A 25,063-nucleotide genomic window follows, 5' to 3' on the forward strand; every position below is an offset into this window, starting at 1 on the left:
CGCTGCCAGATACGTCATCATGTGCGTCACGCGGGACGACACTGCCCCCCCGCCGGCCAGGCTACGTGTTCCAGCGCGTGGGCACAGCGGCTGCGCGACGTGCCTGAAGTGGCTGTCCGCTGCCCGCCCCCGCCCCGACTCGACCCGCGGGTCTCCGTGCCACTGCTCCGGCGGGGCGGTTCCTTGAGCTGCTTTGATGGGCTCCGCTCGGGGGGCCACGCCGCCTAGAAGCACGTGGGGGCGCCCGGGTGTGGCTGGGCCAAGAAAAGATACCACCACCAATCCCCGCCGCTGCTCTGCTCCACCTCGTGTCTCTTCTGGTGCCTGCCCTGTGCGGCGCTGCCCCGGAGTCGTGGCCACAGGCCTGTGCTGGCGCATTCACGGACACCTGCTCTTTCTGCCAGCAGAGTGGGGCCCTGGTGCACTCCACTGAGTGCACCGAGCTGCAGCCACTGCCTCAGGAGCCTCTGGCTGCCTTTGCCCTGTGTGGTTTGGTTTATGCATCCCCCATCTGTGGTCCCACCAAGACCCAGGACCTCCTAGTCAACCTCCTCTTGGCTCTAGCTAAGCTGTCCACTAACCTGCCCAGGATAGGGGCTCTGGCCAGGGGACCACTGGTGACCATGGGGCCATCTTCCTGTCCCTCATCAGCTCGTCTCCAGGCAGAGTTTCACTGGGTGATGTCCAGTGGATTGTTGGACTCATTCAAGGGCCAGAGGTCTGGTGCACACTTGGAGCAGTGCCCCCGTTGGAGCACTTAGACCCCTGCTCTTGTCTGTTTCCACATTAGTTGTCCCCAGAACTCTGGCCACACGTGTAGCAGGCCTAACAATTTCCATGTGGGCCCAGGCCCATGTTCCCTATGTGCACCAAATAGGTCTGTCTGTCCCATGTCTCTCCAGCCCCCACCGCTCCTCTATCCTGACTCTGCAGACACATGGCCTGGTACTGTGACCCTGTCTGCACAGGACTCATGGTGGCACTGTGAGGACTGCCTGTAGGATCAGGAAGAAACGGTCACTGGTTTATGTAAGAAACTAAAAAGGGGAACTGAAAGGGTGGGGTTAGCTCTCTGTGCTCTTCCTGCCTCCGAGCTCTCTGAGAGAATGTGTCTCCTGCTGCCATTCCTGCTGCGAGCTGATTACATCTTTGTTTAAAACAAGCCGCCCACGGGGCGTTCCTTTGTCCTGATACTGCTGGGAAAGCATCCTCAGTGAGCAGAGTTAGCTCCAAGGCATGTGCATGGAGGAGGAGTGACAGAAGTTCATCAGTAAGTGTTTTTCCTTTTGGACATTTGGAGACCCCTGGGGCCAACATAACTGGTGTGTGTGGAAGGGGAAGCAATGGGAATGAACAGAATGAACACCTTGCCACTGCCGTGGCATCCAGTGTGTCTGTGACGTACCTCAGGATTCACAATGGGCTTTGTTGCAAAGTCTACCATGGGCATAGGAGCTGGAAAGGAATAGCTGAGAGGAGGAATGGAGAGAAAAAAGCAGCCATCGATTCATAACTAGTGTGCTAGATGAGTGATGAGGCTGTGAATGGCGTCTGGATGGTTTGCTGCATCCAGCAGCATGGGGTTCAGAATTGGAAGGTGTCTGGAGGCCCCATTGACCAGGCAGAGGGATGTCACAAGGAAAGCATGACAGGACAGGAAGCACCTGCAGGGCACTGCAGTGAAGTAGTACCTGTCCAGGGGCTCGCAGTGTCAGGATACAGGAGTTCTGGAAACAGCCCTTTGAGAGGACGGCAGGATGTGTGTCTGGGTGGTAGGACGCCCAAAAGCAAAGTTTCTCCCCAGACAGCGCTGGTGCAAGAGGGAGGATGCCCCTTCTTTATGGTTGGCAGATAGTCTGGTTATTCCTACCTACATCTCAGCCTTTTTTGGATCCTCCTCAGTTTGTGGCCTCAGGAATCACTTGTAGCAGTAAGTCCCTCGGGTATGAACCTCATCTGGTCAGGAGTGGTGTGGAGTTCACACCAGCTGAGAAGCCCCATGAGTTTCACACCCCTGAGGTTCTTGCATGTTACTGACGTGGCCACTGCTGTGCACAAATGGCTACAGGGAGAGTTTGTGAGTAGAACAGTAGACTCTGTGTAAAAGCTCCTGAGTTCTTCTCCCATCTCTGCCACTGATTTCCTGTGTAACCTGTGCTGGTCGTTTCTTGCCATGCCTGCATCACGGTGTTCATGATGTGTAAAGCATTTTGAGTTGCATGTGTTGGCAAAGCATGATCAAATCTCACTGGTCTGCCTGCCTGGATAACAATGCACTGGAGCCGAGACAAGCAGTGCCACCTGGAAGAAACAGAAATGCTGCCAGGAGTCCAGGCTGGAGATGGTGCCAAGGGTGGCTGAGCTGGACTGTGCCTGGCAATACACAGCATCTGCATGGCTAGCAGGAAGGAGAGGGGCACAGGAGTCTGTGTGGGGCCTGGGGGCAAGAGGTCTTTCCTGGAAAGACTTACACCCCCTGTGTCACCCCTAGAGTTTTCTGTAACACCTCCTTTCGCTGGTCCTCTTTCTCTTCCTCAGTCATTGCCCCTTTACTTCCCCACCAGTCCGTCCCCTCTCCCAACTCATACCCTCCCCCTGCCCCCCAATCCCTTGGCTGTCTCTAGCCACCAAAAGATCATGGCTTCTAGACTTCAGTCCCCCGCAGGTCATCTTCTCTCCTTGACTGACAAGGGATGCCGCCTTGTACCTGCCTTAGCTCCTACAGCAGGTAAGACGGGGATCTGCCACAGCTGACTAATGGGTAGAAAGGGCAGCTGCTTCTGCTGAATGATTGTGCCGGTTGGTCAGAGCTTGTGGCCTCCAGCCAGGAATGATGCACTGCTTCTCTAGTGCCAGGACATGTTTCTGGACTGCAGGCTGAGCACTGAGGTAGTTTGAACATTATTGTGCCGGGACACAGTGGGATTCCCAGTGCTCTGTTCACTAGTCATGATGCAGTTGAATCATACCAGTTAAGGGTCCACAGAACAGCAGAGAGGATGGAGTCACAGCTCAGTGCTGGGGGTCTCGGTCAGGACTGCGATACAGCAGAGGAGAAGCAATTGCATCTCAGTTGTGGAAGCCCTTGGATGCTGTAGCAGAACTGATACTGTCTTTGCCTTCCCCTTATTTCTTGGTCACTTTGACACAGATCAGACCCCTGAATGTAAAAACTGCTTGTTCATCTGCAAGCCTGTCTTGTGTGACTGGGCTGAATTAGCTGGGGCATAGCGCCCAGCATGTGTCTCTCTCCATAGAGACAAAGCTAGGGGAACAGGCAGGAGTACCCTTAGGACTGACCAGTGGGCAGGTACCATGTGAAGAAAAACCCTGCTAAAAGAAACTGCAGGAGGTCCAGGCATGTGCCTTCCAAGACAGTCTGCCTGACACCCCTTCCAGAGCTCTTCATTCAGCAGTTCTCAGTGTTACATCGCTGAGTGTCTCTCTGTCTTAAGCCCCCTTGGCATCTCCACACTGGAATTGCTTCCCACATGCCTTGTCCTTGTCTTATTCCATTGTTAGTCACTGACCAAGCTATCTGTAGTGCTGTGGCTCTGCCTGGGGCTCAGGGGTAGCAAACTGCCCCTGGGGAATAGCCTCTGTGCAAGGCTGAGCTGGCAGCTAGGTAAGGAAAGGGTTGCATTTCAGCTCTTGCCTGCTTCTCACGGTCTCTAGGGGCTGTGAACAGCCCTGCCGTAAGTTGAAGCAGCTCCAAAGTTGCTCTAAACTACACGGGGCAGAGAAGCCCCAGCTGAGGCAAGACTATGGGAAGCTCGCAAAAGTGGTTTTGTCTCCTGCCCCTTCCCTGGTCCCATGTTGAGTGCAAAATATGGAGCAACTGAGACCTGGGGCAGACCTGTTCCACTCCACTCCTTCCTGGGCACTGCCTGCTGCAGCCCCTTTCCTGGAGTGTGAACCCAGCCAGGCTGGGTCTCTGGCCCCACACCCCCCATGGTTGATGTGTGCTGAATTTCATGACTGCTCAGAGCTCTACGATTAGATCTTGCATTCGTTCTTGCAGACAACCTCCAAACAGAGCAGGGATTTGCACGTGGGTCCAGTTAACATCTTTGTGCATGCTGCAATCACTTTCCATGAGTCAGCGCTCATTGAGAGCAAGCCCAGCTCAGAGCAGAGCGGCAGGCTGGACTACATGGCCTGGCTTGCTGGGCTATGCAAATCTACCCACTGGCATGGATGAGTGAGCTCTGCAGGTTTTCTGGGGGAGGGGAGTGAGGCTGGAGCCCAGCTTGGCCACATGAGCCTTACCCAAGCTTGCCCGATATCAGAGGGAGACAAAAATAGATTTGCAGGAACAAAGGATCCAAAATGCAGCCTCAGTAGTTTAGTAACTGCCACATTTCCCTACTGTCAGCCACTTTGAAACCTCTGTCCTGCACAGCTGGGACTGCATACTAATTACTTGTAGCCAGATGCAAGCTAGAGCATTGACTGGAATTATGTTTGAGGGCAGATGCTGCTCTGCAGCTCCCTCTGCTTCCACAGAATGTGTTGCTTGGGTCCTCCTAGGCAAGGGGAAGGCAGGTATCCACCCAGACTCCACTTTGGCAAAGCCTATGAAGATGCTCCCTTTTAGCTGCTGGGTTGTGGAGTTCACATGAACTGGGCACCTGCTGTCACATACTCTGAGAGCCACCATGGCCCATTCAGTTGGAAGACAGCCTTGCTGAGATACACATTTACACCCCTGTCTTTGCCCATTAATCCACCCATGAGAGCATCTGCTGAGGATAGTAGAAGGCAGTGACAGAGAAAGGATTGATCTCTGAACCTGTGTCCTGGCTGGCCAGGGCTCAGGGCACAACAAAGGCCCCAGATCCATCTGCTTGGAATAATGGGCACTCTCAGGCGAAGGAGCAGGTGAATCGCTGTGAGGGTGGGTGGAGGCTGACCCCAATGCCTGCCCCAAGATGAATGTGGAGGCAGCCTCTCAGCACTGTACAGCAGTGCTGCATGCATCCTGTAGGGTGTGCACATGATAGATCAGGCAATAAGGCAGCTGCATCCCTCCAAGAAATGCACCCCAATACTGACAGAGCCACTTTCACCCCCTCTTGCCATAGGATCAACTAATCCCAAGTCCTTGGGGCTTTTGATGGACAGAGGTCCCCAGAGTCATCACTGCCCAGACCACCCTCAGATGTCCTCCTCCACCATACCCCTTCCCCCCAGCCTGATGCTAGTGGTTTATCTCAGCAGCACTATGCAGGCTCTCCTACCCAGGTTTTGACACTTTGTGCTCGCAAATGCAGCTGTCCCATATTTATCAGAGTACAGTTGACCAAAGTGAGATACTAGCAGGAAGTAACATGAGCCAGAGAGGGGGAACTACCGTGTCACCCCAACCCCCACACTCTCAGTCTGATACAGATGGACAACTTCTGCAGAGGTACGTGGCAGACACCCTGAAGGATTCACTGAGTATAGATGGGATCAGTGCTGCTGGAAAAAGAGTAGGGAGCTAAGCCTAGTCAGTGGTCAGTGGAAAGAGTCTCCAGCATGGCAACCTGGAGCCTGGGCTCCATGGCCAGCTGATAGCAAGAAGAATAGGAGCCAGGGGTCTGGCTTACTATGACAATGATTCATTAGACACATTACAGAAGGGCTCAGAGAGCCTGCTCAGGATTGGGCCCCTTTTTGCTGGGCGCTGCCCAAACCCATCCTAAACAATGCCTGCCTATTGGAGAAGCTAGGTATCTATGCCAGGCTAAACAAGGCTGCATTGTGTGTAAGGAGTCATAGCAATGGGACATAAGGGCCTGGTCCTCCCTCGGTATTTATCTTCCTTTCGTCTCTCATCGGGCTGTTCCTGGAAGACACAACAGTGAGATGTCCTGCCCCTCCTATGATTCTGGCCATTACTCAGTGGCTGCACCTCAAGGTAAAGACTTTATCATGCTTGTCAATAGAACTGGGTAAGTAGTTTGGGAGACAAGAGGTGAACTCAGCCTGGTGCATTCCTGGGGTCAGAGCACTGGCCATTTGTGAAAGTTTGGATTGCTATCACACCTCTGAGAAAACGGCCACTCTTCCATGGGTTGGAGCACAAATAGAACTTCCTATGATAGGCCAGGCTGGAGCTGCAGTGTTCAGCAGTCGTGACTTTTTGTATTTTTTTTCAGCAGTCACAATTTTTTATTTGCTCCTTAGTTTAGTATATTTTTTAAATCAACACTGTACATCGAAAGAATTGTTCAGCTAAGACATTTTCAGGTTGCTGCTGAGGAAATATGTCATGTTAAGGCATATGTAAAATGTTAAATGTACATACATATAAAGGATGTATACAGGGATGGATGGATCATGTACGGAGATAAACAGTCAGTCAGTCAGTCAATAAGTACAATATCTGGGCTCATTTACTCCTCCCCATTGGTTTGCTAACAATACCTTGTATAAAACTGGTTGGCTGTAAGTTCAGATACTTTAGTAATAGAGTATTTGACAGAGAAACAGACATTTTGAAGTGAGGATCAGGATCATTTATCAGAACTAAGAGGCATCTTAGCATGTGCCTGACCACAGGAAAAAAAATATCAATTACTTTGACTTTCAGTCTGAAAATGATTCATCCACACATTTATTTCATGAATCCTTATGAATAATGAAATCCAGATAACTTTGAAAATGATTCTTTAGCCAAGAAAAGGGGAGGGTTATGGTGATAAAATGTGACCAGCTGTAACTTTTAATAACAGAAATTATAAAAACTGCCTGAGCAGATCAGTTGATTTAGTCTGGATCTGAGTCTTGCGTCTGGCAGCGTACCCCATCCACTATGTTTCAGGTGAAGGTGACCCAGCCTCCTTGAATGTATTTCTGTAGAAGTTGTGCTGCATGTAGAGTTAAAATTCCTTCCAACTAACATCTGATCATGTGGTTCACTGGGACTCAATTCTATACCACTGCATGGGAGTCCTGCCATTAACTTCACTGGAGGAAGGAGCGATGACCATTCAGTCTCTTCTAACTGCAAATGCTGCTCTTGTGCATCACCAGTCAGCTAACTCAGTCTTACTAAACTCACTGCATACTACCTGGCAGCATATGTTCACTCTACTTTTTGCAGAGGAACCTGCTTCTTTATCCATATGGAATACATATGTTTTCCTGTTCCATACAGGTGGGGAAAGCAAGTTCTCCACTGCCCTTCACACCATTCATTCTTATCTAGTTCCCCAGCAGATCCTCTCTCATTCCCCTTCTGAATTAGACCAAGTCTATAATAGGGGTGCTTGTGACACTCACATTTTCTTTCTGTTGCCCTTAGCATCTCTCATTTCCCTTTCTCCTTTCAGTCCTAGTTCTGTAAATTGCATTGTCCAGCCTTGCAGAGCTCTGGGATACAGTGAGTTCTGTGTGCAAGGCATTACACCAAATACAGTTGTAGTCTTGATACATGTGGGATTATTTAGACCCCCTATTAGGACTGTCAGTTTGGAGCTTTCTGCACGAGGGAAACAAGTGCTTTTAACAAAGTGAAAGTGATGCTGCATGTGGTTCTCAGGCATCCAGTGCTAACAATGCTCAAAGGGCTACAGCTTGTGTAGGGAAGTGGGTGTATCCAAGCAGCTGCACAGAGTAACCAAATGAAATTTCTATATGTAACTGTCTGGGTCCTCAGCTTGACTTAGCCTGATTTGTGGAACAATACAGCCTTATACACTCAGGCTGAAGTCTGTCTAATGTCAGAGTGTCTAGGCTGCAGACTGCTGTACCTGTGGGAAGTGCATACACTAAACATTTTTATTTTACTATCTACTAATATGCACAATATAGGTGACAAGCCTGGAGAACAAGAGTAATAGATGTCACCTAGAGATGCCACCAAGCTGCAGAATTCAGGTCCATGTTTGGATTTCTAGTTCTTATGGCTCTGTAGTGGGGAATGGATCCAGCTCTATCTAGATTGCTTATGAACACATTAAAGAGGACTGATCTGCCCCCAGCAGGGATGAACTTGATGAAGTAAAATAAATCTGAGCACTTCTCTGAATTGAAGCCCTGTGCTCAGAGCAGGACCTGGGCTGGGCCAACAGTAGAGAAGACTTTACAAGGGAGAGAGAGGCTGCGAATAGATTTAGACAGACTACAAAAGTGGGCAGATGAGAACAGGATGGGGTTCAACATAGACAAATGCAGGTTGCTGCACCTTGGGAGAAGGAATCCACAGCATACATACAGGCTGGGGAGTTCCCTTCTTGAAAGCACAGAGGCGGAAAGGGATCTCAGAGTCATTATTGACTCCAAGATAAACATGAGCCGCCAATGCCAGACCGCAGCCAGCAAGGCCAGCCATACCTTGTCATGTACGCAAAGGTGCATCTCAAGCCTGTCCAGAGAAGTGATACTCCCCCTCTATGCGACTTTGGTCAGGCTGCAGTTGGAGTACTGCGTCCAGTACTGGGCGCCGCACTTCAAAAGGGATGTGGCCAGCCTGGAGAGGGTTCAGAGGACGGCCACCCGCTTGGTGAGAGGGCAGGACAGGCCCTACGAGGAGAGACTGAAGGACCTGAATCTGTTCAGCCTCAGCAAGAGGAGGCTGAAGGGAGATGTAGTGGCTGCCTACAAGCTCATCAGGGGAGATCAACAGCAAATAGGCAGAGCCCTTTTCTCCCCAGCACCACCTGGGGTGACAAGGAACAATGGTAATAAGCTGATGGAGAACAGGTTTAGGTTAGAGATCAGAAGGCAATATTTTACAGTTAGGGTGGCCAAAATCTGGAACCAACTTCCCAGGGAAGTGGTCCTCGCCCCTACCTTGGGCAAACTCAAGAGGAGGTGGGATGATCACCTGTCTGGGGTCTTGTGAACCCAGCATTCATTCCTGCCTGTGGCAGGAGGTCAGGCTAGATGATCTGTTCAGGTCCCTCCTGACCCTAGCTACTATGAAACTATGAACCAACACATGTACAATGCCACAGTTCTCAGGGGGGAGTGCTTCTGTTGTAAACTGCAGTAGTCCCAGACCCGCTACAACATATGCCTGATTGCTGATAAAGCCACTGGGAATCCCCACAGCACTTATGCCATGTCCACCACCCATGCCCTACACTGAGGCTACTGGGAGCATTTAGAGTAGAGGAATACAGAACAGCTGTATCAGAGCCAGGATCTACCCACAAGCCTCAAGAATCTTACTGTTACCAGCTACTGCTTCCACAGTGCAGAGTCATCACTTAACTCTGCATAAATGGTGCAAGCATTTGCAGGTTAGTACCACTGGATTCCACCTCCCCCACAACACACACACGCATACTGGGGATTCTTCGACATCATTGATAAGAATCAGCTATAGTCCTATAGTTGCATGTCTCTTTCTTTCCCTCCTCTGCCACCCCTCCTGGAGGCTCCTTCCAGAGTCATAGCTGTGTTGGCCTGAAGAAGTCACTAGGGTTTGCATTATGCATCTGACTGGAACTGCAGTCTGCTTAGATATTGTCATCTCCCTCTTGGGGACTGTTGGGACTTGGCAAAAAACACAACCCACAACTTGTAAAAAAAAAAAAAAAAGGAACTGAAAGCTGAAGGTTGAGTTTGTAAATGGCTCCCCTTCCCCTTGCATGTCTGTGAACATTTTTCTACCCAGCAGGCCCCAGTCAGGTGGGCTCACAATGCCTGTCAGTCTGGGTTCTCCCTCTGCCTGTCCTAGGAGAACGGGGTGAGTACAGAGAAAGTTTGATCTAGCTCCCCTAGAAGTCTCGTGGCAGCTGTTGTGAGATTTGTGGGCAACAGTGTCAAACAGCACATGGTTTTCTACTAGGGTGCCTATACACGTGTTTGTGGGGGAGGGGTGTTCCCAAAGAGCCACTCTAATTAAAATGCCTCAGCATCATTTGTATTAAGCCCCCTCACATTTAAAAATGGCCGTGGGACACTTTAACTAAAGCTTATTTGACGAGCTTCAGTTGAAGCACCCCAGTGGCCTATTTTAAACCCACAAGGTTTATATACATGATGCTGCAGCAATACTAGAGTGTTCTACTTAGAACATGGAGCAGACTCAATTAATCTAATTAGAACGTGTTGGAGCATGTGTATAGGTTAGCAGCCGTTTAAGCACTGTAGGGTCTGTTAGGCTGCTTGTTGGCTGACTGCTCTCTCCATTGCCTGGTCAGCGGCAGGCCAGCAAGTGCAGCACAGAGGACGAGGCAGAGGGCAACATGGCAGCTATTCTGGAGAGTATCTTCCTGAAACGTTCACAACAGAAGAAGAAAACGTCTCCTCTCAACTTCAAGAAGCGCCTCTTCCTCCTGACAGAAAGCAAGCTCTCCTACTACGAGTACGACTTCGAGCGTGGAGTGAGTTGGTGGCTCAGCAAATAGCTGGGGGCTTGACAAATGGGGCTGGGGGGAGGCACTGCTTAAGGGTAAGCTCCTTTTGGGGATCTGCTGCTTAGCTAGAGGACACTGAAACACAGCTGGTTACAGTAACACAGTATGACTGACAATGGGCAAATAGCAGAGGGCCTTGTCAGCAGAGCTGAGCAGGGTGGAAGGGAAGCATATGGATGGAGGCCTGACCTCCATGCTTTCTGACCTACAGGCTGCACAAGCTCAGCTGTGTCAGTCTGTCGTGGTCAAGCAGAAATGGACCTGGAAGTTGACAACCCAGGCAGAGATGACCTTGGCACCAAAATCTGGAGAAGCTTGGGCCTAGATCAGGATCCAAACTCAGTGGCCAGCCCAATTCTCTGGCCACCTCCCCAGGCCCAGCAACCCCAGAATTTGGGGAAAGCTTGGCTCTAGATTCTGATCCACTCCAGACAACACAGCTCATATCTTTGTGTGGCATCAATGGGTTGCGACAGAAATCAAGCAGCTGACATCTGTGCTCTGCAGGGCTTGGAACTTCCCAAGCCTTCATTTGTGTTCTTATGGCAGTTCCTTAGGAGACTGCCATTACAGCACAGAGCCCAGTATCCGTGGGCCTCCAGGGGAAGCTGCAGGTACCTTACCACCATAAGCGCCTCTTGGCCCCAGAGGCTGGGGGGGCACAGCAACCACCTGCAGGTGGCAGTGTCCGCAGCAAGCAGGGAGCTCCTGCAGGCAGCTGCAGCAGTGTCATCAGCCGGGGGGGGGAGTGTGTGCGCGTGCGGTGGCGGCAAGTGCCAACCAGCGGTCAGCGACCACCCGCAGACCCTGCCAGTAGTGTCAGCAGTGGCCAGCGGCAATCAGGGACTGGCCACAGACGCTGCTGGCAGTGTCGGGGGGGAGGGGCCAGCCTGGCGCTGGCAGCATTGGCAGTGCTTTTTGCAGGGGGTGCACCGCCAAGCTCAGGGGGTACACGTGCACCCGCATGCACCCCCTACACGTTGCCAATGCTCACCACAGTTCCAAGTGCAGGGAAGATGGGTCTCTGTCACCCTGCTATCAAACACCCTCTGTGCCCTAATGTCAGCAGGAGCTGGGCATCAGTGTTTAGAAGCAGTGTCTGTGCTAAACTGTGCCCATGAAGACTAATGTCCCTCTGTTTCCCTCCCTCCCGTTCTCCCCCTTTCTCCCCGTTTCCTGCCCTGTTCCCTTCTGTAGCGGCGAGGCAGTAAGAAGGGGTCAGTGGACATTGAGAAAATCACCTGTGTGGAGACGGTGGTTCCAGAGAACAACCCACCCCCGGAGCGGCAGATCCCGGTGAGGAAGGGGCTGGCAGTGCCCCCCATCACATCCCCAAAGCATCCTTCCAGCCCCAGTGTCCTTCTCAGGGGTACAGGAAGACAGCCCCATTCCCCATTCACTGCTGACTTTGGCAGGCCCAAGGGAATTAAAGGAGACTTTGGCCCATTTCTTCAGGGAGAGTGGATGGATTCCTACTGCAGTGGCCCATAACTTAAGAAACTTCCTTCAGGAGAAGTACTCCAAATGCTGTTGGGGATTCTGGCCACACGCATAACGCTCCTGAGGGAATCCTAGGGTTACATTTGCCTGTGGTTTAATCCTCTAAAGACTGAAGGACTCAATCTGGGAGTGTAACACAGGTCCCCAAGGAATTAGGAAGTGTCTCCGCCCCAGACCCTGCAGGCACTGGCAGCGGCTTTCTGATCCAATTTCAGAGAGCATAAGATTTCAGAGAGCATGAGAGATCCGTTTCCCCTTGGCCATGGGCACTTGGGAGTTGTCACTGGCATCCAAGCCCATCCCCAAGGCCATCACTCCCTGTCATGAACCTCAGTGTGGTAGAAGCTGGGAAATTTGCTGTCTGGTGCTAGCTTCCCACCTGATATGCCAGAGGTGGGGGAAGGTCCCACCTCCCCAGAAGAGGAGGCATCTGTATTAGAAAGCACCAATATATAGAACCCCAGAGGCCTGCACCCAGTTCATTATCCAGAGCCCCTGTGTAGCTCCAACAAAGCACCTTGAACTGCTGACTCCTGGGCTACTGCTAGTGCTAGGGAGAGTTGCAGTAGCCAAGTTCCAGGATAGAAACCCACATTCCTGCTTTATTTTACAGAGAAAGGGAGAAGATTCCAATGAGATGGAGCAGATCTCGATCATAGAGAGGTTCCCATATCCCTTCCAGGTAAGTCTCCTTTGCCCCCAGCTCCTGCTGTACCTGACTCACTTTGCAGGAAAGGAGGCAATGAGGATAGTCAGTTTGCTATCCTGGGATCACACCACCAAAGGTTGTCATGTTTGGGTCCACTGATTGGACATGCATGGTGGTGTGATGTTCCTCCTTTCCCAGTGCTTGGGTAGGACAGGGGATGACACAGGCCAGATGCCTGAGGCTCCATCCAGACGAGATGGGGATGATGCCCAGAGAGTACAGAGTACTGTTGAAAGGCTCACAGTCTGGAGTACTGTTGGTTCCATTGTGACTGTTTCCTACATGGATCAACACTGAACCAGGTTTTAGCGGTGTCCAGTGCAACTCACTGTCACTATTGTGCACAGAACTGTCCTGCAAGAACCATTAGAAACAATCACCAGGGCAGAACATAGCTGCCTGAGTGGTAGCAGTAGCTGCTGGGAGTCTGTGACACTGATGCCAGTGGTAGCACTGGCTTCCTGCTTGCTTCTAGGTGCAGGTCACACCTGGACACTGACCTGTGAAGTCTTTTAAGGCTCATCCAAGCAAGACCATCTCACTTCCTGCAGGCAGCTGGTCTGTTCTCACTCCCACCCCTGAGGCTGGAAGAGTAGATGGGTGATGGAAGCACATCCAACAGGGGCTGGCACTAGACTCATCTCGTCACAGGCTGTTGCCTAGCATGAGCCCCAGTGAGGAGCAATGGGAAGCTGTTTTTGCTCCCACCAGGCAGGATCCTGTCATGTTTATGGGGAGGAGGTAGAAATATTTCTATGTTAAATATTTTCTGATTACAATATGCAAAAGAAAACCTACCCTTATGGTGCTGTCAGCATGAACCCCATAGTTAAAGCACCAGTCAGGGATCTGGCTTCAGGTCTGGGCTTGGCTTCTTGCTCCAACACTGACTGGCTCTGCGACCTTTGGGTAAGTCACACAGCAGCTCCCTCCACCACCTATAAGAAAGCAAGCAACCAAGAAAGAAAGAAAAGATAAGCAGCTCTTGCTCTGACACACTGGTTAAGGCTGCCTATGTGTTTCCATTCTGCAGGGTTGCAGACACAGTTTCTCAAAGCTTTTGGGCTCTGTCTGCAATCTCTGAGCCAGAGCCCAAGCAACACCATGTAAGTCCAGATCTGAGCTCCCCTCAGGTTCAAAGTCAAAGTTCTGGTTCTGCCCTTATGGGCTGAGGGGACAGCAACAATGTCTGAATCTCGAACCTCCTCCAAAGCATGGGATGCTCAGATCTGGGGGTGAGCTGCAGGCCCACCTTTGCTATTTGGCTATCTGGCCACCTACCTGCATACAGTGTTATCCTGTTGCTAGTTCTAGACACCTGAAGACATTTTGATCTTCATAAGCCTGATCTCTGTCTGAACTTCCCCATCCACTGCCACCTTAGCCCACCTCTGATCCAGTCATAAACTGGAACTGAGCACTTTGGGCTCCCTACCTACTCTGCTTGCCTGGGCCCCATATGGTGAACAAATCAGCCCCCAAACTATTGAAAGTCAGAGAAGGAAGTGGAAAGTCTCAGGGGAGGGGGCTTATTTATAACCTTTTAGTCACAGTCTCATAAGCACAGTAAAGGGGCTGGAACAAAATTAAAAGAGTTATGCTCTGCAATCAGAAGTTAAAGGTGTCCAGCAGTCCCCACCTATCTCCCATACAGAAATCCCAGGCCCTACTGTAGAGAGGTTCAGTCTGTCTGTCCCTCAGGTGGTGTATGATGAAGGACCCCTCTATATCTTCTCACCAACAGAGGAGTTACGCAAGCGCTGGATCCACCAGCTGAAGAGTGGTGAGTCTCTGATTTTTGAAGTTAACCCTTTTTAAAGCTCAACTAGAACAAGGCAGGAGCTGTAATTCAAGCCAAATCCTCTTTGCAACAGCTGGAGCAATGACATCAACTTCAGGCTATAATAATTTGATTAGAGCTGGAAACATATTGCCATGACTCAGTGTAGAAGGACTGCAGCTCTTACGGCTTATTTAAATCTGATGGATCTGTTGGGGTGTGTGTCTCAGTGTGCTTGTGTGTATATATATCTGTGGCTTCATATGCATGTGGAGAGATTAGCTAGTTGAATTGACACAGGGAAGTCTCCTTATGCAGGCAGGAAGGATGGCAACCTGATAACGGGGAAGTCAGTTGTTGCATGACAACCCCTATCTTCTTAAACAAGACATTCAAGCAACTTTGTCTTTGTCTTCACTGCTAGAAGAGCTGTCTATACAGCAGATTTACTGACCTCACTAGCTGCCTCCCTTTGAAATACTTAAAGGAGGCAAAGCACAGTGTTTTTACCCTGAGTAAATGAGAAAAAGTCAACCACAGGAAATGGTGTGGTGCTGACCTGGTCTACCCACTTCATGGCGGGCACCTCTGGTGTTTTCCCATCTTAAATCCCCTGAGATTTTATGGCAAGAGAAATATTTCCTCAGTGTAAAATAGTCTCACCTTCTTGACAGTGAAGACCAAGCCAAGGCTTGTGGCTCAGGTGATGCTATTCTGTGTTCACACTGCGCTTGTCCTTTATCCTAAGCCTGTTCCCTCATGGAGCCAGCATGAAATGCTGCAGTGACTGTAACTTCAGTTCACCGCCATATTTAATCCCTTCCTCAGCAGCCTCCACCTGAGTTTAGTCCAAAATAAGGCAACTCTGGTTGCTTATCAAGTGCCACACACTGTTCTGTTGTTCAGCAACATGTGTATCCTGATTCCATCCAGCTGAGGAAATGTCTCCTGTTAGGGGAGATTCCCTGCACATTATTGGGAGCTCCATGTGATATTTTGCTGTGCCACTAACACATCTGTGGTGACAGCAGTACACCTTAAATCTAGTAATAAGAATAGAAAGTGGCTTGGTATCTCTCCAGGGTTCCTGGCTGGACAGATCAAGAGAGAAATGTGGTTGGTAAGCAAGACACTCAGGGGCCCCAGGGATGAGTACAAGATACTCTCATGTTACTGAGAGTCAAGACAGGAGTGTAGATTGAAGAACTCAGGTGAACTACTGAGAATCCCTTCTTAGTGCTCCCAAAGCACAAGTGATAAGTATGGGGTGGGGGGAGCTCTTGCCCCTTGGATTGGTGGCAGTTCCCATGGGACAAATAGTCTCTCTCTTTCCTGCTGCAGTGATCCGCTACAACAGCGACCTGGTACAAAAGTACCACCCCTGCTTCTGGATTGATGGACAATACCTGTGCTGCTCTCAGACGGCCAAGAATGCCATGGGCTGCCAGGTCCTGGAGAGCAGGAATGGAAGTAAGAAACCAAGTGATACCTTGTCTTGGTTCCATTTCTCTGCATGTTGACTCCCCCTTCCATCTCTGGAATGAAGGCTCCAGCTCATCTTCCCAGCATCTCATCACTCATCAGTGTCTCATGCCAATAACATTTTTGTTTCATACTTTAAAGGTTTAAAAACTGGACGGTCTCATCGCAAGACAAAGAAGCCTCTTCCTCCAACGCCCGAGGAGGATCAGGTATGCAGAGAGCAGCTGGGACTTGCCTTTGGGCCAGGATGGCCTTTCCTCTTTAATGGCTGTGAGGCACTCAGGGCCAACTTACCCTATTCCAAAGCATTTAAGAACAGGTAATCCAGGGAAGGAGCAACAGATTTGCCCACCTACTGAGCATTAGTGAGGGTTGCTCTTATCTCAGACCCAGGAGAGACCTGCAGGGACACTGTCCTTTCACAGGACCCTGAAGCTCATTGGCCAAAGGGAAGTTGTGGAGAGCCTATCCCAAGGAGAGAATGAGTTTGAACCAAGGGACTTCCTTCGCTTCCTGTCACCTCAGCAATAACAATGGGCAGAGTGAAGTCCTACCTCTCATTCCATTTCTATAGTCTAGAGAATTTATCAAGTGTCCTACCACAGCTAGCCTTGGATCTACAACATCTGAGATCCCAAGGGAACTCCCATTCAAGGACTAGCCAGGCCCAGTCCCAGGCCCATATCTGGAAGAAGGTCTCGCCAGGAAATTCAGAGGCCAGAGTGGGGCTGACAGACCTTCTCTGTTCAGTGGGAGCTAGGATTTGGGACAAAGCTGAAGCCTGAAGTCCTGAGATAAGGGTAAATGGAAAGAGAAAGAAGGGGCTGTGCCTAGAAGAGCCACAGGGGATTGGTATTTATTCCGTGAGAAGTCTGAGGGAGGAAAGATCTCTTAAAAGCTTCTGGGAGCATGTAAGTGCAATGAAGAAACAGGGAGGTAGGAACTGAAGCAAGAGGGATACTGTACCATATCATGAATTGGCCTGGCTTGAGAATGCACCTGGCCACAGAACTCTGTAACCTACTCAGCTTCAGAGGGTGATGCTCAGGGTCTTACTGTTTGATGCTTTTCCCCCTGGAAGATGATGATGAAGCCACTACCCCCTGAGCCAGCTCCCAGCATGCCAGGTGAAATGAAGAAGGTTGTGGCACTTTATGACTATGTGCCAATGAATGCACAGGACTTGCAGCTGCAGAAGGGGGAAGAGTACTTCATTCTGGAAGAAAGCGATATACCTTGGTGGAGAGCCCGGGATAGGAATGGGTAAGAACTCTGGCCTGGATTGTGACTGAGCCCCAGGCCAGCCAGGGTGTGCATACATGAGCAGAGTCCCAGAGCACAAATACTCAAGCATACCCTTGGACACAACTATATTTCCCACACATGGATGCACTCCTCTTCTGTGTGAATGTACCTCTCTCAGTTGCCACAGAACCAATGGGGAACTGTGTCCTCTCCCAACATCCCACTTACTGGGAACTTAACTGAAGCAGCTTTTAAACCCAGCTGACCAGGGCCAGTGCTGGAGTTGGGGCTTTCAGGCCACAATGGCTCTGTGCTAGTTCTGGGAAGGATCAGCAGATTTGACAGCCTACTGAGCATTAGCGAGAGGAGCAGGGAAGGGAAGGGCTGATAATGTACTTATCATGGTGTGAGAAGGAAGAGGCCCTCACTGGGATATCTGTGTAGGCCTTTATGCAGGCATTCTTCAAAGCCCATCACCATTACTGCAGAGAGGCTCACTAGTGTCTGCTGGATTTGAGCAAGTTCCCTAGTGCACATCTTCCACCTGGCACAGGACTCCTCTTTCTTTCCTGAGCTCCTGCTCCTCCTGGACTGTTTAATAGGGTCTCTCTTCTCCTGCAGGAAAGAAGGTTACATCCCTAGCAATTATGTCACAGAGACCAGGGACTCTCTGGAAATGTTTGAGTGAGTATGAGAAGCTGTGGGATTAGCTGCTGGGGCTTGTTTAAACCTAGATTATTTTTTTTAACTTCTGAGCTCCTATGCCCCACACTGGGACAGGCTGGATCTGCCCATTTCTCCCTCACAGCCATTCATACATGAAGAAAGAGAGCCCAGACACTATGTAGAGGTGAAGATGACAGTCTTCCCCACACAGGCTCTCTCCACTCCCAGTGACTGTCATGCCTGCCCCACAATGGCCCCTACTCTGAGATCTCTCCCTGATTGCTACCATATTCTCACCTTCCAGGTGGTACTCGAAAAACATAACCCGGAGCCAAGCAGAGCAACTGCTGAAGCAAGAGGTGAGCTTGGGACATTAAGTGACTTAGTTCTGCAGGCCAGTCTGGGCTGTTATTGTATCCCTCTTGGCAGTACTGGGCTCCTGGAAGGGAACCAATGAGAGTATCTGCATAGTGACCTCCCTCTGCTTCTCCTCCTCCAACCTTGTCAGGTCCAGGCAAAGCTGTCATATGCTCATAAATGCAGTGAAGGGCCTTTACAGCTGGAAAGGCTCTAAGAGAAGGCCTGGGGTTGTCCTTAGTGACTGGTACAAATTCTGTAGTCATTAAAAGCATCCTGAGGCTTAACAGACCAGATCCTCATCTGGTGTAGATTGATGTTGCTCCATGGAAGTCACTGGAGTTACATCAGTTTTCACCAGTAGAAGATCTGGTCTAAGTTTTTTAAACAGCTGTATATAGCGGCAGCAGCTTTCCTTTGCAGCTGGCAGGAATATGGTTGAGTGCAAGAGAGTAGAAGCAGATGGATACTGAAAGGAAATGGTGGGAAAAGAGGGATGAACCCAGAAATTTGCATGAAAGGGATACTGAAGGAAATGGTGGGAAAAGAGGGATCAACCCAGAAATTTGCATGAAAGGGTCTTATGACTGTGAAAGGCTCAGAGCACTGTGACCACGACCAAGCATTCAATCCAAAGGCAAAGCAAAACTAACTCTCAAAATTCATCCCAACTTGACTGACATGGGATTGCCAGCACCTGGAAGAGCTGCCGTGCCCTGCCCACTAGCATTCTGATCAGCCATAGAGACACTTCCAGGAAATGCCTCAATGGCAAGGACTTTGCTCCCTGTGGGATAGTGGTGATTCTGCTATCTCATCACACCTCATACTGGCAACCTATCCCCTTAATTCCACTCTGCAGGTCCCCACTTACTTTAACCCTTGCTCATGTCTCCACTGGCTATGCACAGGGGAGATGATCCCTACTGGATGCGCATTATTGGATTCTTTGAGTCCATCCCTGTGCTCCTCACAGACATCCAGCCTCATGCTCTGTTCTGCATCTCACTGTTGTATATTTCAGGGGAAAGAAGGAGGTTTCATAGTGCGAGATTCCACCAGCAAGACAGGAAAATACACAGTTTCAGTATATACCAAGTCCTCTGGGTAAGTCATGTCTGAAGCTGCTTTCTTTTTGTTAGGCATAAAATAGCAGTCATGGTTTCTGTCTTGTTGCTATCCCCTCACTCCAGTGGCATTTCCAGACCGGTCTTACTCACTGGCTGTCACACTCTCTAGGCCCCTCCTAGAACCACTGACAGTACATATTGATTCTGCAGGGACCTGCAGGGAACAATCCGCCATTACGTGGTATGCTCCACACCCCAGAACCAGTATTACCTGGCAGAAAAGCACCTCTTCAACACCATTCCGGAGCTCATCACATACCATCAGCACAACTCTGCCGGTGAGTGACAGAGCCAGATCAAAGACAACCAACAGCTAAATACTAGTGCAAGTAGGCAACAAGAAAATACACAAGCAAAGCACACTTCAGTCAGGATCCCATACCTGACACACACCCTCCAATACACACACTGCTTCTATCTTCTCCTATAGAAGGAATCAAAGGGGGAGGAACTCTCTTCTGTCAAGGTGACTTCTGCCAACAGAACGAGATGGAAAGTTGTCATGGTCTACTGGTTTATGGGGGGCCCTTCTGATGCCTTTCTCCAATCACTTCAGCCCAGCCCTTTCAAGATTTCTGAGTTACTCCCCCCACCCTGCATTATTGGTCAAGTCACCAAGCAGGACCACTGGCTCCACACCAGCAGAATGACACCTGCATGTTGTCCTACCCATGCTTGGCATCCCTCACTAGACCTGGTACCCTTCACTCTCCCTCAGCACCATAAGCCTTGCATGTTGTGGACCTCAACATCTGTCAGTCTACATTTCTATGTCATCCTCATAACATTTCCCCCTCCCTCTCCAGAGCGCAGACCTTTGGGAGACCACTGTCTTTTGATCTCCAGATTCTCTCCTTAGGCAAAAAGCCCAAACCCCAGCATTAGGACTCACTGCTATAGTGCTGCAGGGAACTCCTTACCTAGGCCATGATTTCCTTTACTGCCTTGTTTAAACCCCCAGCCCCAGTGGCTGCATCCAGATGAGCACAGCCGTGCAATATGTGGCACTGCAGACATCTCTATGGCACCACATACCACATGTTCAGTTGTTTTCTACACTGTGGGGGAGCAGCACAGAGGGGGTTTTGACCCCTGGATAAGGGGTAAAAAAAACATGGAGAAAAAAGGTGGAGTGGTGCACATACAGGCAGCACACATCGCTCAAAAGCGGAGCTGGGCTGCCTGGAGCCGCACTGCAGCAGAATCACCACTGCTGCAGCCCCAGGAGGCTCCCAGAACCCCAGGTAAGGGTGCTGGGGCCAGCATTATCACTAATTGTCCCCAGGAAACCAAATGTCCACAACACATGTGAAGAACTTTGAATTCAAGCAGGCAGCAATTCAAAACTGAACAACAAACTCAAGTGATATGTGACAGTCATGAAAGATAAGTACAGGCACTTCCTCTGTTTGACATAGAAGCAGCTTATGGTATGTTTCCCCTCTCCTTGCAAATTAGGTCCCTACTTCTCAAGAACCCCGCAGGCACAAGATACTCCCTTTCAAATAGACCACAGCAATTCAGAGGAGGTAGAACAAGCCAGATAAACTCAGGATGAAATTCTGCATCTACAGTACATGGAACAAATGTTGGGTCAAAAGCCCAAGCCTTTTGGAGGCTATGACAGGCCAGATGCCAGGAGACATGAGAGGACAGACAGAGCTGGGACACAAAGCAAGGACTGTAGCATTTTGCTGATGCAGGAATATTTGTGTCTTGTTCTGTTGATGTTCTTTTCCAAAGTGTTGGGGGCAGCTGTGGTATGATGCAGCTGACCATGTTACCTTCTCTTCTGTTTCAGGGCTTATATCCAGACTGAAATACCCAGTGTCTCAATACCGAAAAAATGCTCCTTCCACAGCTGGACTGGGCTATGGTAATGATTGCTCTTCCCCATTAACAGTGTGGGCTGATACTGTGTCTCCCTGTATCACTCCTGCACCTTTCCCTGAAGTGTTTTACTGGGACTGGGATACAAGGACTGTTCTGCTGCCACAGCTTAACATCCCCTGAGGCAAGCCCTTGTGAACAGTAGGACTGGCCTCAGCAGGCACCTGCCTGCAGTCTTCCTTCAGCCTTTCTTCTGATGCATGAGCCTGTCTCTTTGTTGTAGGGTCATGGGAGGTTGATCCAAAGGATCTGACTTTTCTGAAAGAGCTGGGGACTGGGCAATTTGGAGTGGTAAAGTATGGGAAATGGAGAGGCCAATACGATGTGGCCATCAAGATGATCCGAGAAGGATCCATGTCAGAGGATGAGTTTATTGATGAAGCCAAAGTTATGATGTAAGTGGCAACAAATCATCTTTCTTTCCTGTCTTTTCTATAAACATACTTCATTTGGAATAGTTGTATCTGCAGAATTTCCTGGAGGGGGGTGGAATGGTGGGATTTAATCCTCTAAGTTCATTCACTTCTAGACATTCCCAGTACTGCCACCTCTATTAATACCTCTCCTGCCCTGGAGGGATCACTTGTCTTGAGGGGAAAGGGCATTGCCATTACTATCACTGAATTCCCACCCAACTTTGCCAGCATGGAATATCTGTCCTTGTCAGGTGTCCATCTCCATGTTGCAAGCTTTTCTGTACCCATTTGCTTTTTCTGCAGTATACATTTCCTCTGATTTCCCCATGCAGGGACTTGTCTCACGAGAAGCTGGTGCAGCTGTATGGGGTCTGTACCAAGCAACGACCCATCTTTATCATCACAGAATACATGGCCAACGGCTGCCTCTTGACCTACTTGCGGGAAAGCAGACAGAGGTTCCAGCCCTCTGAGTTGCTGGAGATGTGCAAGGACATCTGTGAGGCCATGGAGTATCTGGAGTCCAAGCAGTTCCTGCACCGAGATCTGGTAGGTCCTTAAAGAATATGAATGAGTGGCCTACATGTAATTTCATGAATGTCATAATGTCCTGGCCTCATCCCTTAGATCCAGTGCTAAAAAGATACGTTCTCACTGAGAAATTAATGGTCAGTCTTTGAGAACAACAGGAAATGTTTGCTCCTGTTATCTGGGTATAGCAAGGTTTTGCACTGCTCTGATGTGGGAAGTCAGTTTCTGTGGCTGGGTTAGTTGATGTATGATCATATTTATAGTTACACAGATTAAAGATGGGGAAATCAGCTTTAAATCTCATGTGATGGAATTAGTTTATTGCTACAGTGGCCAGCAAGGAAATTCCTCTTAGTTATAGGTAAGTGTATGACTATGGTGTCTTCACCTGAAGAGCTCAGGGGATTGCAAACTAACAGACTGAATCAATATATCAAGTCCTATATATTACTTAAAATTGATTTGGTTCTTATGATTTGGGTCCAGGTTATCATGGGCTTTTGAAAAGGGAATCACGTAGTCTTCGCTGCAAACTCTCTCCATAACCTCCCTTTCCCTCCCAGAATATGTGAAACAAGTACCAAGCACCATACACAGAGACACTGAAGAAAGTACAAGATTTTGCAACCCGATTTTGCCCAGTTAGGTGTCCAGCATGAAGGCAGGCTCTGATTTCAGCCAAACAGTGAACACTGTCATTTCAACAAAATGGTGGAACGTGGGCTGTATTATCTCTGTGTCAACGCAGTAGAAAATGGAAGGGATTCAAGACCTCATTTCTAAAGATGAATATCCTGCTTTGTTTGCAGTTTGTAGACACAATTCTTATGTAGCACATCTGCAGACAGACCCTTTTTAAGTCTTAGCTTGGAAGTAATGCCGTCCAAGGTGCTTGATCTGTTCTTGTTATAGTATTGCTGTTCAGTCCATTGAACAGACTGAACTATGCCAGTGCTTTGAGATTGTTAGTGGCTTGGTAGCTCTTGTTAAAGACCGTGCTCTAGAAAATAGTTCCTCCAGGAACAGAGGACAACAGAGGGGCAAGTAGGTAGCATAGCCAGTGCTGATCCTGTCTCCATCTCTCTGCCCACAGGCTGCTCGCAACTGTTTGGTGAATGACCAGGGGATTGTGAAAGTCTCTGATTTTGGCCTTTCCAGGTCAGTTTGCATACAAATGCCTGTCTCCTTCCCCTTCAAACTTCCTTTCCAACTTTTACCTTCCCATCTCTTCTCTACCCATCTCTCTTCCTCCTTTTTCTCAGTCTTCTCCCTGGTTCTCTATCTCCTACTTTGGTCTCTCCAACCCATTCATCTGTCATATGTATTTTGCTCTTCCTTTACCTTGGCTCCTCAATCCCCTTTTCTGCTCTTATTTCCTAGATGGTCATATTTCTCCCTCTCATCCCCCCTTCTGTTTTGCCCTCTCCAATCCAAATCTCCCTATACTCCCTCCCATGTCTCCAGTCTGTCCCTTCTTCCCTTCTTTCCCTCCTTGGCCTACCCCATTGCTTTTCAGACAGGATTGGGAAAGGCTGATATGGCAGAGTAAGTGAATGAGAAAATAACAAGGCAACATCCCATAAGGTTTATCTATTGTAGGTATGTCCTAGATGATGAGTATACAAGCTCAGTGGGGTCCAAGTTTCCAGTGCGGTGGTCCCCCCCTGAAGTCCTGATGTACAGCAAGTTCAGCAGCAAGTCCGATGTCTGGTCTTTTGGTGAGTTCAGAGGAAGACTGTGGTAATTCCAAGAGCTGTTGTTGAGGGGAGTGTTGAATGGGGCTGGGATGAGAGCTAAGACTGCCAGCAACAGTTCCAGCTGTGATCCTTTCTGCCCTGTGAACCAGCCAAACCCACTTCTGTTTGACAGGCGTTCTGATGTGGGAGGTTTACTCCCTGGGGAAGATGCCGTATGAGAGGTTCAACAACACTGAGACAACGGAACACGTCATCCAGGGGCTGCGCCTCTATCGGCCTCAGCAGGCCTCGGAAAGGGTCTATGCCATCATGTACAGCTGCTGGCATGAGGTAGGCTTCCTCCCAGCACTGTGCGTCCCAGGGACTGGTGCCTATTGCAGGACGCCTCCCTCACGCTCTGCCCAACCTCTAGCACCACTGCTGCTTGGGCTCGGTCTGCCTTTAGGTCCCACCTCAACTGCCACAACAGCGAGGGCTGGGGACAGGCATCTGCCACCGCAGCGAGCACTGCTAGAGACTCCGTGTAGGGACGCTCACTCATGCGTGCCTGATGTGGTGGCTCCTCCTTTCGTTGCAGAAAGCAGAGGAGCGCCCAACCTTCCGTGTCCTCTTGGGAAACATCCTGGACCTCAGGGACGAGGAGCCCTGAGACACTGCCCTCGCACCTCTGCCACCGCCCGACAGACGCTGGAGCTTCTCGAAGGGGCCAAGAAGGAGCCGCGGCGCTCGCTGGGACGCCTTTGCCAGGAGCTTCCTTAGGGGTGGCGGGCCGCTCCGCGCGGTCGGACAGGGCGGTGCTGCCCCGCGGGTGCACGGGGCCTGGCACGACGGGGCAGCCGGGGCCCCGCGGGGCGGGGAAGGGCGGGGCTCGAGAGCTTTGTAATAAAACAATCTGCAAGGAGAGGAACCGCTGCTGCCTGCACCGCGCCTGCCCCTGCCCCCGCCCCCGCGGCCCGGACGCAGCAGCCTCCCAGCCCAGCTGCGGGGACACCAGCCGCTGCAGTTCTCGCCGCGCCGCAGGCACCCATACGCACGCGCACTCACACCCAGCCCGCGGCCGGCTTCAAACCACAGGCCGCCACTCTCCTCCCCTCCCCCCCCCCGCAGCCCCGCCCCGCCCCGCCCCTACCTGACACTTCCCCGGCGCGAGGCAGAGGCAGAGTGGCTATTGGCTGCCCGTTGGCTACGCCCTAGGGGCGGAGCCTGGAAGACCGGGGGCAATTCGGCAAAGGCGAATTGAAAGCCGGATGGGCGGGGCCAAGAGCTTCGTGTGGCGTCAGAGGTGGGATGGCTCGGCGCGTGCGC

General features: G+C 50.4%; 1 protein-coding gene across 1 annotated transcript; it reads left to right on the top strand.

Annotated features, from left to right (window-relative positions):
- Positions 1–39: 39 nt before the first annotated feature.
- On the top strand, positions 40–24,819 carry BTK (Bruton tyrosine kinase). Its single transcript, XM_059732715.1, has 19 exons — positions 40–1,270; positions 10,140–10,322; positions 11,553–11,651; positions 12,469–12,537; positions 14,266–14,347; positions 15,686–15,814; positions 15,968–16,035; positions 16,908–17,089; positions 17,693–17,755; positions 18,042–18,096; positions 19,119–19,201; positions 19,375–19,502; positions 21,026–21,100; positions 21,338–21,509; positions 21,863–22,079; positions 23,155–23,219; positions 23,661–23,779; positions 23,931–24,088; positions 24,336–24,819. Exons 2-19 carry the CDS (start codon positions 10,185–10,187, stop codon positions 24,405–24,407), a joined length of 1,974 nt encoding a protein of 657 aa, XP_059588698.1. The 5' UTR covers positions 40–1,270; positions 10,140–10,184; the 3' UTR covers positions 24,408–24,819.
- The last annotated feature ends 244 nt before the right edge of the window (positions 24,820–25,063 follow it).

This window comes from Alligator mississippiensis, chromosome 8 (assembly GCF_030867095.1).
Source record: "Alligator mississippiensis isolate rAllMis1 chromosome 8, rAllMis1, whole genome shotgun sequence".
Classification (NCBI taxonomy): domain Eukaryota; kingdom Metazoa; phylum Chordata; order Crocodylia; family Alligatoridae; genus Alligator; species Alligator mississippiensis.

Bases quoted from the DNA above. Each gene is read 5' to 3' on its own strand.
- BTK (XM_059732715.1), top strand. From the start codon at position 10,185: ATGGCAGCTATTCTGGAGAGTATCTTCCTGAAACGTTCACAACAGAAG. The intron at 19,503-21,025 runs GTGAGTGACAGA...CTTCTGTTTCAG, and splicing joins CCATCAGCACAACTCTGCCG to GGCTTATATCCAGACTGAAA. The intron at 23,780-23,930 runs GTGAGTTCAGAG...TCTGTTTGACAG, and splicing joins GTCCGATGTCTGGTCTTTTG to GCGTTCTGATGTGGGAGGTT.